This window comes from Microchirus variegatus (genome assembly GCF_963457635.1).
Source record: "Microchirus variegatus genome assembly, chromosome: 5".
Taxonomy (NCBI): Eukaryota; Metazoa; Chordata; class Actinopteri; order Pleuronectiformes; family Soleidae; genus Microchirus; species Microchirus variegatus.
This window is the reverse complement of record NC_139806.1, coordinates 23,972,668-23,986,978: the sequence shown is the minus strand read 5'-3', so window position 1 is coordinate 23,986,978 and position 14,311 is coordinate 23,972,668. Positions and strand designations below refer to the sequence as shown.

General features: G+C 39.5%; 1 protein-coding gene across 1 annotated transcript in view; it reads right to left on the bottom strand.

The window, feature by feature from the left end:
- Window positions 1-4,946: 4,946 nt before the first annotated feature.
- The window catches only part of mink1 (misshapen-like kinase 1), a 31,082-nt gene continuing 21,717 nt past the window's right edge, over window positions 4,947-14,311 (bottom strand). The window contains exons 20-32 of the mRNA XM_083889152.1: window positions 14,064-14,087; window positions 13,084-13,235; window positions 12,827-12,944; window positions 11,931-12,047; window positions 10,858-10,969; window positions 10,350-10,499; window positions 8,858-9,001; window positions 8,167-8,301; window positions 7,939-8,039; window positions 7,688-7,837; window positions 7,443-7,602; window positions 7,198-7,337; window positions 4,947-6,014 (exon numbers count right to left, since the gene is read on the bottom strand). Of these exons, the coding sequence (XP_083745278.1) occupies window positions 5,931-6,014; window positions 7,198-7,337; window positions 7,443-7,602; window positions 7,688-7,837; window positions 7,939-8,039; window positions 8,167-8,301; window positions 8,858-9,001; window positions 10,350-10,499; window positions 10,858-10,969; window positions 11,931-12,047; window positions 12,827-12,944; window positions 13,084-13,235; window positions 14,064-14,087 (1,587 nt within the window). The 3' untranslated portion in view covers window positions 4,947-5,930. The remainder of the gene's footprint in view (window positions 6,015-7,197; window positions 7,338-7,442; window positions 7,603-7,687; window positions 7,838-7,938; window positions 8,040-8,166; window positions 8,302-8,857; window positions 9,002-10,349; window positions 10,500-10,857; window positions 10,970-11,930; window positions 12,048-12,826; window positions 12,945-13,083; window positions 13,236-14,063; window positions 14,088-14,311) is intronic.

Genomic DNA, 14,311 nt, shown 5'->3' with positions numbered 1-14,311 from the left:
AAACAATTCCGTATTAAGACATGAATTCATTCAACATAATCCTTTGAAAATTTGAAGTTTATCAGTCTATGAAATACAATCAGGAGTTAATCACTCACAAGTAACACAGACACACGCGCACACACTAAAACATGTTTACCGTCTCTAAAAAAAAACGTTATTGAAAAAAACCAAAAAAAAACCAAGAGATGTTATGTCTAAAGATCCGTTTCATTTCAGAAGCTGTGTTAGTTTGATCTGCCCCACTCCCAGCTACAGCTGCTCATCGCCTTCATATGTTACTGATTAGAAATAGAAGCTATGAGAGAGCGAGAGGAGAGCCTCAACACAACAGGAGCCATCATCCATCTAAAAGTTCATGAAGGCAGTTCCTGGGATTTCACTACAGTAGAACAAGAACAAGCATCAAACGCAGGATTTGTATATATTAAACTGTCAGAGAAGAAGCGGTCGTTTCCTGCGATCACAAACAAACCGCTAAAAAAGGCCAGTGAAGAATCACTTCCTACAAACCACAATGACACAGACCACCATGGTCCATTTCATTTCCAACGCTTGTAATCCTTACTTTGAAATAAAATCGTCTACACCTTCAGTGCTCCATCTCTGACTCAAACGTTGCTTCTGTCTCTGCTTTGGATCTTTGTGCGTCTGACACGAGTTAAATAATCTGATCCAATCCAGATTTTAATGGCTCTTGGCACAAAATAAAAAAAGCACCCAAACACCATCATGTGCTTCTGGAAAAGTCTTTTGAATGAATAAACTGCAATTACAATCTTGATATATAGTAGTGAAACAAAAGGCTTTAGTTGCAATTAAGGGACAAAAGCTCAATTCTTCAAGTTTTTTTTGAATTATTGGTACAATTTAATTATATTTCAAAATAAGCAAAACTAACTACAGAAATTAGGATAATTAAATAAAAGCATGACAATGTGGTATTTCTTCAGGTTATCGTCAACATCTTCTTTTACATGTGGTGGATTTTCTATTGCCAAATTCAAATTGATCAACCTAATATTTAACATTTTAACATTTTATATATATCTCTTTATTCTGTAGTCACAATCATATGTAAACATATGTATGTATACGTATACATATACATACATATATGTGTATATACAAATATATGTATCTCTTTATTCCGTAATGATTTATACCACATATATATGTATATATGGTAGGCATATATTGGTAGAAAGTTAATATACTACTGTAGTGATTTATACCACATATACATATACCTGTATATATATACATACATATATGTATATTCATATTTACACGTATATATATGTATACATATATGTATATAAACATATATGTATAAACACATGTATACACGCACACATATATGTATTTCTTCCAGCTTTAAAAAGTGAAATTTAGATTTTTAAGGTGCAGTGTGTGTGACAATGAGGAGCATATATTGGTAGAAAGTTAATATACTTCTCTCAAGTATGTATAAGTGTATAATCGCTTTAAAATATAAAAAAACAACTTGTTTTTAGTAGCCTTAGACTAAACCTTTTGGATTTACTTTGGCCCAGGGCCTTGATTTAAAGAGGCTGCCATCTTGTGCTGACAAAACAGCCAGAGTGTGCTTTTCGGAAATTTATGATAAAGCATATGATGCGAGGCGCAGAGGAGTCCTGCGTTTGTTAAAATCTGCAGTCTGACCACTAGATGTCACCAATGCTGACATGATAGAACTTTAAGCATTGCAGTGATTCAGGCAGCATACAAGATCACTTTGTTTTTTGAGTTTTAGGGCAAAAATGTATGAAATTGTGTATAAAATGGATTAGTGTTTTTATTCGTTATAGTCCGTAGACGATTGATGGCAAAGCCAAGAGCCAATAACCTCACGACACAAAGTTTCTGTGCCAAACCGTTTGCCCTTCCGCGTCACATCTGTACCGACTTTGTGACGATCGATGTCATCACCTGAGCTTATCAATAGCATGGCGACCCGACACGGGCAAATCTACTCCTGAGTCACCACTCGTGTCTGAGTCACAGTTAAAGGTGCCATATGTAAGAATGTGGCCAAAAACAGTTACTACATTCAAATTCCAAATACCGAGGTCTTTTAGGTTTTGTTTTCTGACGTAACTGGCAACCCGCGGTCGCTCGGCCGCTGAGACTCTACTGACTGTAATGACTGGTAGACGGCAGTAGGTGGCGCCACATGCCAAAACATGATTTCAAAACATAAACATGATTTGCAGTCTGCAAAAGATTTTTTTAATGTAAATATTTTGTCTGTACTGTTGTTGTTGGTGAGTTCAGTTTGTTATATGAACATTATTCCTGAGTCTCTGTGACATATTAGGAGGATTTTATGGCCAGTTGCTTTAGATTTATTACATAATGCACCTTTAACTCTTCTGGAGACATGTTAGAGTAACTGTCCACACACACAGCCAGACCACTTCGACAATTTCACGCGCTGACAAGTTTGACGACTGAGTGACCGAGGAAGGAAAAAAAGAAAACGCTGTCTGTTTTACTCAATGACAGCTTCTATCTCTCTACTTTAAATACATTGTGCTTTGATTAATGGAGTTGCACGCATTTTTATATAAATACAAATCTGTCTTATAGATGTACATTCACTTTTTTTTTCTCAATATAGACTAATTTACATATTTTATAAAATAGACTTAGAATCAAGCTACTTTCCCAACTACAAGATTAAACAATCAGCATGACTAAAGAATATAATAAGCACTTTCTGAGCGGACATCACACACAGTCTAAATCTGATCTGTGTACAAGTACTAAGTCATCACCGACACACCTGTTTCATATGGCTTTTCTCTATATACTGGCTCCCACTCTGAGTGGATCCTATACACGTTACACTTGATCGATTGGACGTTATTGCAACTCTCTGAACTGATTGATATTTTTCAATACGCGGTGCCACAAAAGCAGTTCAAGTCCCTCGAAGGGATTTGTTTTTCAGATTTAAATTAAGTGCACTTCACTGGCACAGGACAGTAGCGAGGATGAGGCAGCAGAAACACTTGCGCCTCTTCTTTATTTCATTTCAACTATGACACAAGTGTGGGGGGGTAAAACAACGCCTTCCCAACTCCAAGGCACTGCTTAAACTGTAAACATGGCAGACTGAAAAAAAAGAAGAAGAAGAAGAAGAAATAGTAATAATGTTTCGACCATACAAAAGAATGAGTGCCAGAGATCCTGGTGTGTTGTAATCGGAACATTTTAAAATGCAAGTCATGGCACGATGGCATGTTGAAGAATAAAAACCTTCACTGTAAGAGGAAAACTACTTTGATACAGTGCTATATACTATATTTCCATGACGTACATGCACACCTAAGAATCTGATCAAGATAGAATTAAAGATATGCTTTCTGAAATCAAAGTGCTTTCCATTCATTTAATAAAATCTATTAAATCTATTTATGTGATCTTTGATTAGACGCTCTTTACCCTGACCGTGCGTTCTTTGTGAACCTAATATAATCATCTTTAGTTTTCGTTCAGCAGACTATTCCATTTATCACTATCCAACGTTCCTTTCACGACATCCAAAAGCTTTTCGTACTGGCAGTCTTACAAAAATCATCAAAACCTCCATGCCGTTAAGATGCATACCGACTTTTAAAGGTTTCTACCAACATGCAGTGACACAACGGTGTTATTGCACCAAAAAAACAATATAGATCAGACTACTTCCTGATCACACTGCCTCTTACATACGTGTACCTGGTGTATTTGTGCTGCTGCCTTGACTAAAGTTTATTCCTCTAAAAACTTCAAAAAACTAAGAGTAAAGATCTACAGGAAAAACCAAGCAGCTAACAAAACATGATACTATCACATTAGTGAAAAGCCAGTTGACTCTTTGGATTTATGTAGTGAAAGGAAAACTGTTAGTGAACTGTCGGAATAGCTTGTTCTCTTAACTCCAAATCTATTTCATTCTATTAAACTCTATCGCCTTTGGCCTCAGTTCTTTGCAAAAATATGCTGCGAACTTTGCCATGAAGTACTAAATTAAATATAATAAAGTATCATCACATGTTCCAGCGGTTTTCTCCAAAGTGCTTGATGCTCTGTGCTACTTCAGAGTCACCTCACGATTAAATCTTTCCCCTCTTACCCCGAGACAAAAAAAATGATCTGTGCCACACTTTCACTGCAATCGCCCCGGACAAAGAAAAGATCCACACTGACAGAAAAATAGTGTAGGAACTGAAATATAATACAGTAGAGTGGACCGCTGCTGTTGTAGAAGGGTCCTCCTGAAAATGATCTCCCTTCATCACTGTAATCACCATCCTTTCACATTTCACCATCGTCTCTCCTGACGCTGTCACCGAAAGGCCACAGTATAATCCTGCGTAAAGTACTCTACGTAGGTTACGGAGATCCCTCTACGTCGCCTGTCGGAGAGCCTCTCCGTTGTCTACGGCTGCACAAAATATTTTTTAAGTGTCCATCACTCCGTCAAGGAACAAAGGAGACGGCAAGGGCTGCGCGATTGGTCCTCAGGACAGGCTGAGATAATGCTGCTCTGTCCACCGCCGACAACGTCGCTGCCAAACTGTAAATAAGTCATATCTTAATACACACAACACATGTTTAGACTCTAAATGGCCAATTTCTCACCTCAAATGATCTGAAAACTGCGTTTTTTTCTGCGTTTTTGCAGAAAAATATGTATTTCAGGTGAGAAACGGTCTTTCTCTCTCGGACGCCATTGCTCACTGTAGCCAAAAGCACAACAACCTTGCGTAGCGACCCCTACTGATCGGGCGGGAAATTGCAGTGCGTATCCGGCACCACGACGGAGAACTATGAAGGGGTCTCCGTGGTTACGCAGTCGGAGAAGTATACTGTGGCCTTAACGACACAAACTCTCCTCTTCAAAAGACTACACGAGAATAGAGTATATATTGCAATATAATGGCAATATAATTACAGTAAAATTAAAGAATACCAGTAGGCTAATACCAATACAGAATCACTACATACAGTATAAATATCAAATGTTTCTACAAAATCAAAGTCTAGATACAAGTTAATTTGATCTAAAACAGAAAAAAAAGGAAAAAATGGGGAGATTTGAAAGTGATCATTTTGATTATTTTGGTTTTTTGAGGCATTAAAGACTTTTGATTTTCAGGAATTTGCCAAAAGATTCTAAAAAGTTAGAGCGACTTTTAGATTAACGTTTATGATAGAACAAGACACTTCTTGATAATCATTTTATTTTGCACTAAGTCCTTCCTTTACGCCTTTCTGTAATTGTGAAAACACCCCCGACACAACCGAGGGGGTGGTGTACATGCCACGACAGCGGGTTGTTCCAGCATTTTGTTTTTTTTCCACCTTGTGTCCAGTGGCAAAACACACTTAATGCAGAGGCCGTATAAGAGGCCTGTAAATGATTCAACTATTTACAACTTCATTTTCAACATACAGTATTGGTAAATAATGCCTTCCTGTAGAACCATCAAGGAATGTTTTTTTTTGTTTTTGTTTTTTTAAACGTACTTCACAATAAGGAACTAAATAGTTACGACTAAACACGAGTCCACCAAGTAAAGTAAACAGAGACGAGAATATATACAGTACAAATCAACAGATGGTATCAACATGTGAGGATCAGTGATTTTTCATGATGATTCCATGGAGAATGTGATCGTATTGGCCTCAGTGTCGGAGTGGAATGAACCGAGATATTATTGGTGTTTGTTTGTATGAGTGTGTGTTTGTCTATGAGAGCGTGACTGCAAGCGAGAGAGGTGTTTGTATTTGTGTGTGTGTGTGTGTGTGTGTGTGTGTGTGTGTGTGTGTGCAAGCGCTGGCGAGAATTTCCGGACGCCCTCGTTTCCTTCAAACCCTGCTGGTTTGTAAACACACTGACCAGAGCAGCTGATCCTTCACCAGTTCATGATGCAGTTTCTGTTCAAGGTCATGAAGTAGACCTGGCTACTGCCTCCAGACCGCACCGACGCGAAGAACACCTGGAGGGACAGCGTTGACATTAAATATGTATAAAAGAAAATAGAAAGAAAGAAGATAAATTCACCACGGTATGCCAATAGAGATTAAGGAGATAAGATAAAATTAAATCGTTGATAATGGTTCAACTAGTATATTCATAATTTAAATTTATGGTCAACTAACTCTTAAATGTCTAAATTAAATGCCTTGCATGACTGAACATGAAAAGCCCCAGTATCCCTCTCAAAAAGGTCACAAGAGGAGAAGTCTTCAAATCTCCGCCTCTCGCTAATACGTGAACATTTTAGGTTCTGTAAAAAATTAAACACACAGTGGGACAGTTGTGTATGTCTATACGTATGTGCATTAACACAGTGCAACGCAGTGGTTTAAGCTACGCTTGTTTCCATCTTTTCAAATCCACCTGGCAACCCACGAGAGCCTTGAGTCTGTAGGAAGAGTGTACTATTTTGAATTTGAAATGTAATACTTGTTTTAAAAGACAACAGCAGCACTTTCAGCTGCTATTGGTGACTAGAGATGAACAATTAGTAGAAATGTTTTCAAAATTGCAATACCGATAATACGATTTTAAAATCCAAGGAGGCGTAATATATATTAAAAAGCAAACGACAAGGTTAGCATGCTACTACTTTGCGGCTAACTTGCTGAACCTGTTTCCAAAGGTAAGCTAGTGAGTCTATGATTAGCATTAGCGTAGGGCTAACATAATACAAACACTGTCCAACCTCATTAGGCACGCAAATGTTTTCCTTTTCGATTAGCATTAGCGTAGCTAGCTGTTTTGTGGTTAGGGTTGTGCCTAATGAGGTTGCAAAGTGTCTGTATTATGTTAGCCTTATCATCTCCCACTATAGGAATACATACTTCCTACGGGCACTACACTAGTTTGTTAAATATATTATTTAAAATCGTTCAGTGGTGACTAAGTTTGGGCCGATGACCGGTTTTAAGGTATGTAATGAAGTCAAGGTACCAAAATCACTAAACTCCCCAGTCATATCAAGGCTAAGGTTTTTACTGACTTTTTAAAAAAGTGCAGTGCGTGCAGCGCTGATTAACTCAACCCCTCCCCTTTCGGGTTGGTATTTCTGATAGTATGATAAAGGGGATGTTTATAGCAATTCAGTGATATTTTATCATCCTATTCCTAGTGGGAACATTGTTGCCGTCATCTCTTACCTTGTCATTTCTCTCACAAAGGAACTTCAACCTCTGGGCTCTTTTGTGCATGAAGACGCCGTCCAGGTGGCCCGTCTCCACAGAACGGATCTCTATGGCCTTTTCTCCCCAGCCCATAATCTGATTTGAGCAGATATGAGCTGCAAAGCAAAGTGTCACATTAGAGTATGCAAACTGATAACCGTTTAAAGACATGATAGATATACTTTTATCTAAGCTCCTTTTCTTTCAAATGGCATCATTACCAACAGATGTGGGCATCTCGCCCCACTGCAGGACGACATCCTTTATGATGCGTCCGTAGGTGTTGACATAGACGCCCTCATCCTCGTAGCACAGCAGCATCTCCATGCCATCTGAGCTGGGCAGGAACACTATTGCGTGCGGCGTCACTTGGCTCTGGATCTGTTTGAGATCGGAACAGAGGAGATGAACTCCTGTAGGCAGCACATCATCCAAACCACTGCTCTCTGATAACAGTTCAACATACGTGTACGGGGATGTAAATGTCGTAGTTGTTTCCAGAGTCGACGTCGATGGCATGGAAACCAGCACAAGAGCCGTAGATGACCTTCAACCTTTGGCCCTCCTCCACTGTTAAGTCAACCAGGACAGGCCTGTGGGGCAGGTCTGCAAACGACTGATTAAAAGGAGCAGAAAGAGAGCGTACGAACATAATCAACTTCTGGTTGACTGATGTCGCATAAATAATCCAAGCACATAAGGAAACGAGAGACTTACCTTGAAGGCCATAAATTTGTGATAGGGTTTGGGAGCCCAAGCGTACACCTCCACCGCATTCTTCAAAGCAATCACCAGGAACTTTATCCTCTCATATTTCACTACATGGGACAACCACAAGGACATCTGATATCAGATACTTGAAATCAATTATTCACTGTGCCAAATGCATTTTTGCCTGAAGCAGAATAGACAGCAGTGATAAACAGGCAATCATCTCTCACTCACCCACTTTGTAGTGCACACAGCCCTCCATCTCCCCCACTGTGGTCCAGCCCTGCTTTTTCTCCACCTCAGGGTCATTGTGGAGGATCTTATTCCTCAGCCAGGCCAGGTAGTAGACTCGCACCTTGTTTTTCTTGCCTTGTATGAGATCAGGAAAATTATTTAAACGCATTGCCATTGCTTGAAAAAACCAGAGACGCAACAATATGATATTATCACAATATTACAAAAATCATATATTTGGGAAATACTCACTCTAGTGAGCACTAGTGGACTTTTTTTATGCTAATCCACAAAAAGTGTTATGTTTCTTGTAACATCTAGAAAAGCACTCGGAGAGCGCAGACCTCCGCCAAGGCAGCTCTGCCCCCCACAAAATAGCAATAAAAATAGTGATATCGTCTACGGATCAAGCACAAAATGTAATCACTTGTTTCTGGTCCCATTGTGGACATTTCCTGAAACTTTCATCCAAATCCATCTGCGGCATTTTGAGTGATGTTGCTAACAGACAGACAGACAAACTCTGGCAAAAACATACCTCCTTGTGGAGGTCAATATAATCGGTAAGTGTGATACCGCCACGCAGCTAAACTAAACTAAAATTTGGTGTCCCAAATTTAATCTCCTCTCTTCTCTTTTTCTCAAAGCACGCACACCTTCGACCAGACTGGAGTAGAGCAGCAGTAATGACCTGATATAGTGATGAGCAGGTTGAGGCCCTCCAGGACGTCCATCTGTTGGAACCTGCGGGAGTTGATGAGGGGGTAAACTTTGCCCTGACCACTGCGGTCCAGCAGCTTCAAACCGTTCTCTGTGCCCACCAGTAGATTCACACCTGGTGACACACACACACATTTTTTTTCCATTCAGCCCAACATGAGTCCAATCCTGCTCTAGTCACAGCTAAAAATAATTTTGTGATATCCCTCTGTTGCAACTTTGTGTTATTACTCACACTGAAAGCTTTTATTTCTACTATAATTTCCTCTGCCGTTACTCAGCCACCTAAATATTTCATTTTGATTAAAAAAGGAATTACAATAGATAACTTTCATGAACACCTTATAAATCTGTGCAAGGATATTTGAGGATGGAGAAAAGATATTTTGCAGGTGCATCAAATTTTATAAACTCAGCTTTAAGGCAAGTAATGGAGAAAAACTTTGTTCTGCATACGCTAGGACTGTAATCAACCAAAGAAACTCTTGGTCTTCTAAAGCTCTGAAATTTAGACCAAAAATCGACTAATCGACGGGGGGTACTTTGCAGCTGCGGCTCTTTTATTTTGAAAAGACCCGCAGCCGCACAGGTACTTTGCGGGTGTGGCTCTTAATTTGGAGCTGGAGTTCAACAGAGTCTGACGGCTCTGACAGTGTTTTGCATTACGTTCATCTGCGCAATATCATAGCCCGTGATATCTGAAAATAACTAGTAATATCAGCACAATAAGTGTTTAGGAATACAGAGCGAGACTGAACAGCGCAGCTTCACGGCTGAGACACAAATAGACCGCGGGACGCTGCTGCTGTTGCGGGCAGGTGCGGTTATAAAACCAATCAACGATTATTAGACTAAAACATTGAAAAATGCTAATAATTCTGATATGTTCATACTTAAAACGGACGGAGCAACCTTAGCTTATCGTTTTTAAATGATATGTCATGTTTGTAGTAGTAGAGCTGTGAAAAGCAAACTGTTGCTTGCAAAGTTTGTGTTCCACTTTTTTACCGTCATCTATTTTTGAAAAATGCTGCCACACTGCTGATGTCTTTGACATGGATGTAACAGGAGGACTGTAGCCTCAAATGAAAAGCTCAAAATTCACGTCTAATTAATGGCAACGCTAATCTGTGTCGCTCATGAGCCCCGGAGCGACAACAACCCACTGGGCTGGAATAAACCAAAATAGTGGAAAACAAGGGGGGTGTTCCCTAAAGACAGACTGTTACCGGTGAAGCACGGGTGCTGTAAAACACCCCTATTAGCATGTGGTACTTTCCTCCTAATGAAATTCACCATAAAAAATAAAATAAAATAATAATAATAATTTAGTCGACCAATCACAATTTTGGTCGAGCCAGAGCGTGTCAACCAATTAGTCGACCAGTCGACTTTGACTTTACAGCCCTAGCATACACACATGTAAGAAAGGTAAAATATACTTGATAATCAGTTCTTCTCACCCCAAAGTGCAGCACAAAGGATCTCAGAGTTGAATCTCTTCTTGTACTTGCGGATCTCTGGTGTGTCGTTGGGCGGGCGAGTGTTGGTGGGATTGACGTTCACCATAGATCCTTTTCTCACCTCCATCTTCAGCTGCTCAAACCTGGAGCCTGAACACAGAGGCCGCAATGGAAATTGTTATAGCTTTTCATGGTGTGTTTTCAAACCTAAACTCAGATTAGAGTCTAGAGTTAATCCCAATCTGTTGTTGCTGATGTTTTTGGACTATGTTGCAAAACCAGAGTATCAGGAGAAAACCCACACACACAAAGGGTGAACATGTAAACTAAGGCCCCCCGACACTCTTTTTCTGGGATTACTTTCGAAAGAAAATAATTATTGAATAAGAAATAATATTCAAAGGTTATGGCCATGAATTGTTTTGCAATCAGCTGCCATTGTTTGGTGATTGTCACCGTTTTAATGAGCAGATTATGCTTTCGAGTCTATAAAAAGCTTCTGACTCACCGGTGACAGACATGTTGTCCCCTGTAACTCCTGGTGAATGGTACATGCCCAGATCCACAAAGGTGGTGAAGGAGGACTTTCCAGATGCTTTAACCAAACCCCTGGACTGATACTGGAAGAGCAGAGAGAGTTGAACAGTGTCGTCTGAATAAGTTGTATATCGGAAGAGATGTTCATTTGTTAAAGGGGACATATTATACCCTATTTCTACAAGTTAACCTAGTTCCCTGGTGTCCTAATGAACATGTCTGTGACATACTTTGGTCAAAATACCATAAGGATGAAGCACCACAGCAGTTCAATCACCCTGCCAAAATAGCCCTGTTCAGAACACTCGGTTTAGTAGTATCTCTTTAGGTCCACCTTAAAAAAAAAGTTTTAAAAAAAACTTAAGGCACAGGAAATGACATCAGCCACAGAGGCTACTGAGAGCTAACAGCAGTTAGCGTTTGGAAAAGTGATCATTTGCAGGCTCTAGCAGGCACATTGCCGTCATATATAACATGTATCCACTGGACAGATAAATCCTCTGAGGCTGGAAGTTTGTGTTGGACTCTGTGCTGCACTGTGGAGCCAAGAATAGAACTTTTCGCGGACTTCAGATTTTCGGATACTGTTGCCTTCACCAGCACTCTTGCGTGTTTTATGGACAGCGGAGCTCCGCGAGACAACAATTCCAGGAATTTTGCGCATTGTGACGTCCCAATGAGTGCGGAAGTCAATATTGCGTGTTTTATCTCCTGTACTTAGACTGAGGAGGACCACAAAAACATGAGTGAGTCATCTTTTTTTCACACTTTGCCGACTGATAGGTCCCAAATATAAGGATTTAAATAATTAAAAAGTTGATTTTGCATAATATGTCCCATTTAAATAAAAGGGTTAGAATATTTTCTGTGGCTATGCAACATTAAAATTAGGTGAAAGACCTACAGTTTGTGACAACAGTTTCATGATGAAATGTCAGTGTGTAATGAACCGACTGCATGAATGGAAAGATGACAGAGACAGAGAGAGAGAGGATACATAAACCACAAATTTAGTGTGTGATGTAGACAACAGTAAAACCTTACATCATAAACAGAGTCCTTCCCAGGGGAAGAGTGAGTGGCCGAGTCAGTGGGGGAGTGGGAGGGCTGCACCACATCAGGCAAGTTAGTGTATCCATTATGGCTCCGCTTCTCCGGGGTCTTACAGGTAAAAAATGAAAAAAATAATTACATTTCTTAGTCAGTCAGCTAGTCGTGCATTTCTAAAATAAGTTTCTCATAAGTTGATCTAAATGTAACCAAGCACAAATATTTTATGCTAACTGGATATTCAAGTATACAATAATTGATTACTAAATTAATTGGCAACTATTTTCATCATCAATTAATCCGTTTGAGTGGTTCTTTTTATGATTAAAACAAGCTCTCCATTTTTTTAAGCTTATTAAATGTTAATGTTTTCTGGGTTCTTTGCTCCATATAACAAAGACATGATTAAAAGTGAATAATTCTGGTTTGTGGACACAACAAGACTTTTCAGAACATCATTATTATGAGGTTTTGAAACATTTTCAAGCTTTTTGTGATATTTTATAGATCAAACTGATCGATTAATCAAGAAAATAACTGACAGACTAATCAATTAAGAAAATACTCCTCATGTAAAGTGACTTGAGATAATGTACATTATGAATCAGCATTATGCAAATAAAATACAATTGAATTGAACCTATGAGTTAGCCTGCAGCACAAAATGTCCTAAAATTGTGAACATTACCAATGGATGGTTATTTTCAGTAACACTGATAATAACAACCTGCACTTCACATCTGCCTCCTTAATGATTCATTTCTTCTTTCTGAACATCATCTTGGACGCACTGCCCTTTTTTTGTTGATTTGTATGAGTCTGACAATGAACTGAATTCTTCATCCAGTCACAGAGCATTTTAAGCATAATTATATGTACAGATGACTCACCCTCTGCACTAGCATGGTCTGATCCCCATAGCCTCCAGCTTGCTCTCCTTCTCCTGCCTCGCCTTCATCTTCATGAACCACCATTGTGTTGACGGAATCTGTGTCTGCATCCCTGTGACTGAAATCAAACATCAGAAATTAATAAAATGAGTCAGTGAAAATAAATGAATGCCACATAACTGGAGGCAATGAAATCTTACTAAAGTTGATGAATAAAAACAATTTGCTGCTTTTGAAACAATCAGAGACAGTGTTACCGCTCTGTGGGGCTTTCTTCCTCCTCTGCTCCCTCGCCACTCTCACTCTCCTCACTGCTCTCGCTGCTCTCGGAAGACGAGGAGTAATCGTTGGCCTTCACTGGCGGCCTCGGCTGCTCCTCGGCACGCTCTTTGGCAAAAAGGCCGTGATCCTGCACGCCAAACAAAACATGACTGTTAACTTTGTGAACTTTAACACAATATAACTTCAGGCATTCGTTAAAGTAGCAAATGAAACAGCAACATAATAAAATTAAAGTACAATAAAAGAAAATGCAGACACTGAAGTTGGCGGTGGTCAGACACAAAAACTTAAAGGTCCCGTATTATATCCTAGAACGCTCTGTTTAGTAGCATCTCTGTAGGTTCACCTTAAAAAAAGTAAAACGAAACTTAAGGGACAGGAAATGACATCAGCCACACGTTAGCTAACTGCTGTTAGCATCCCAGGAAAAGTGATCATTAGCAGGCTCTAGCAGGCACATTGCCATCATATATAACATGTATCCACTGTACAGATAAATCCTCTGAGGCTGGAAGTTTGTGTAGAACTCTGTGCTGCACTGTGGTGCTAAGAATAGAACTTTTCGCGGACTTCGCCGGCACTCTCGCATGTTTTATGGACAAAGTGGAGCCAATTCCTGGAATTTAGCGCATTGTGACATCCCATGGAGCACAGAAATCAACATCGTGTGTTTTATCTCCTGTACTTAGACTGAGGAGGACCAAAAACATGAGTGAGTCATCTTTTTTCACACTTTGCCGAGTGGTAGGGCCTCCAGAGTCCCAAATATAAAGATTAAAATTATTAAAAAGTTGATTTTGCATAATATGGGACCTTTAAAAGACCTATGCTGAGTGTGCAAACTTAAAAGGTTTACCGTAAATGAGACGGTACTAAAAAGCATGCAATTTATTCCACATGGAAATGTAGCACAGGCAGTGAGCATTGTACAACAGACAAGGACTGTGATACTAACCTCCCCTATAGCTCTCTTGTAACTCTGTTCATTTGAGTGAACAAACAGGGATTTGTAAAGAGGAGAAACGTGAAGGGGAAACAGCAGAAGAGTTAACTACATCATGTAGAAAGGAAAGGTCATTTTAGAAGAAAACCTCCAGTTTGTTTACTACAAGTACATTATTAGAAGAGGAGAATCGTGCACAGAACAGTAAGTCAGCCTAATTATGTATTGCATGCACTTCTTAAAAATCGGAAAAAACGGAC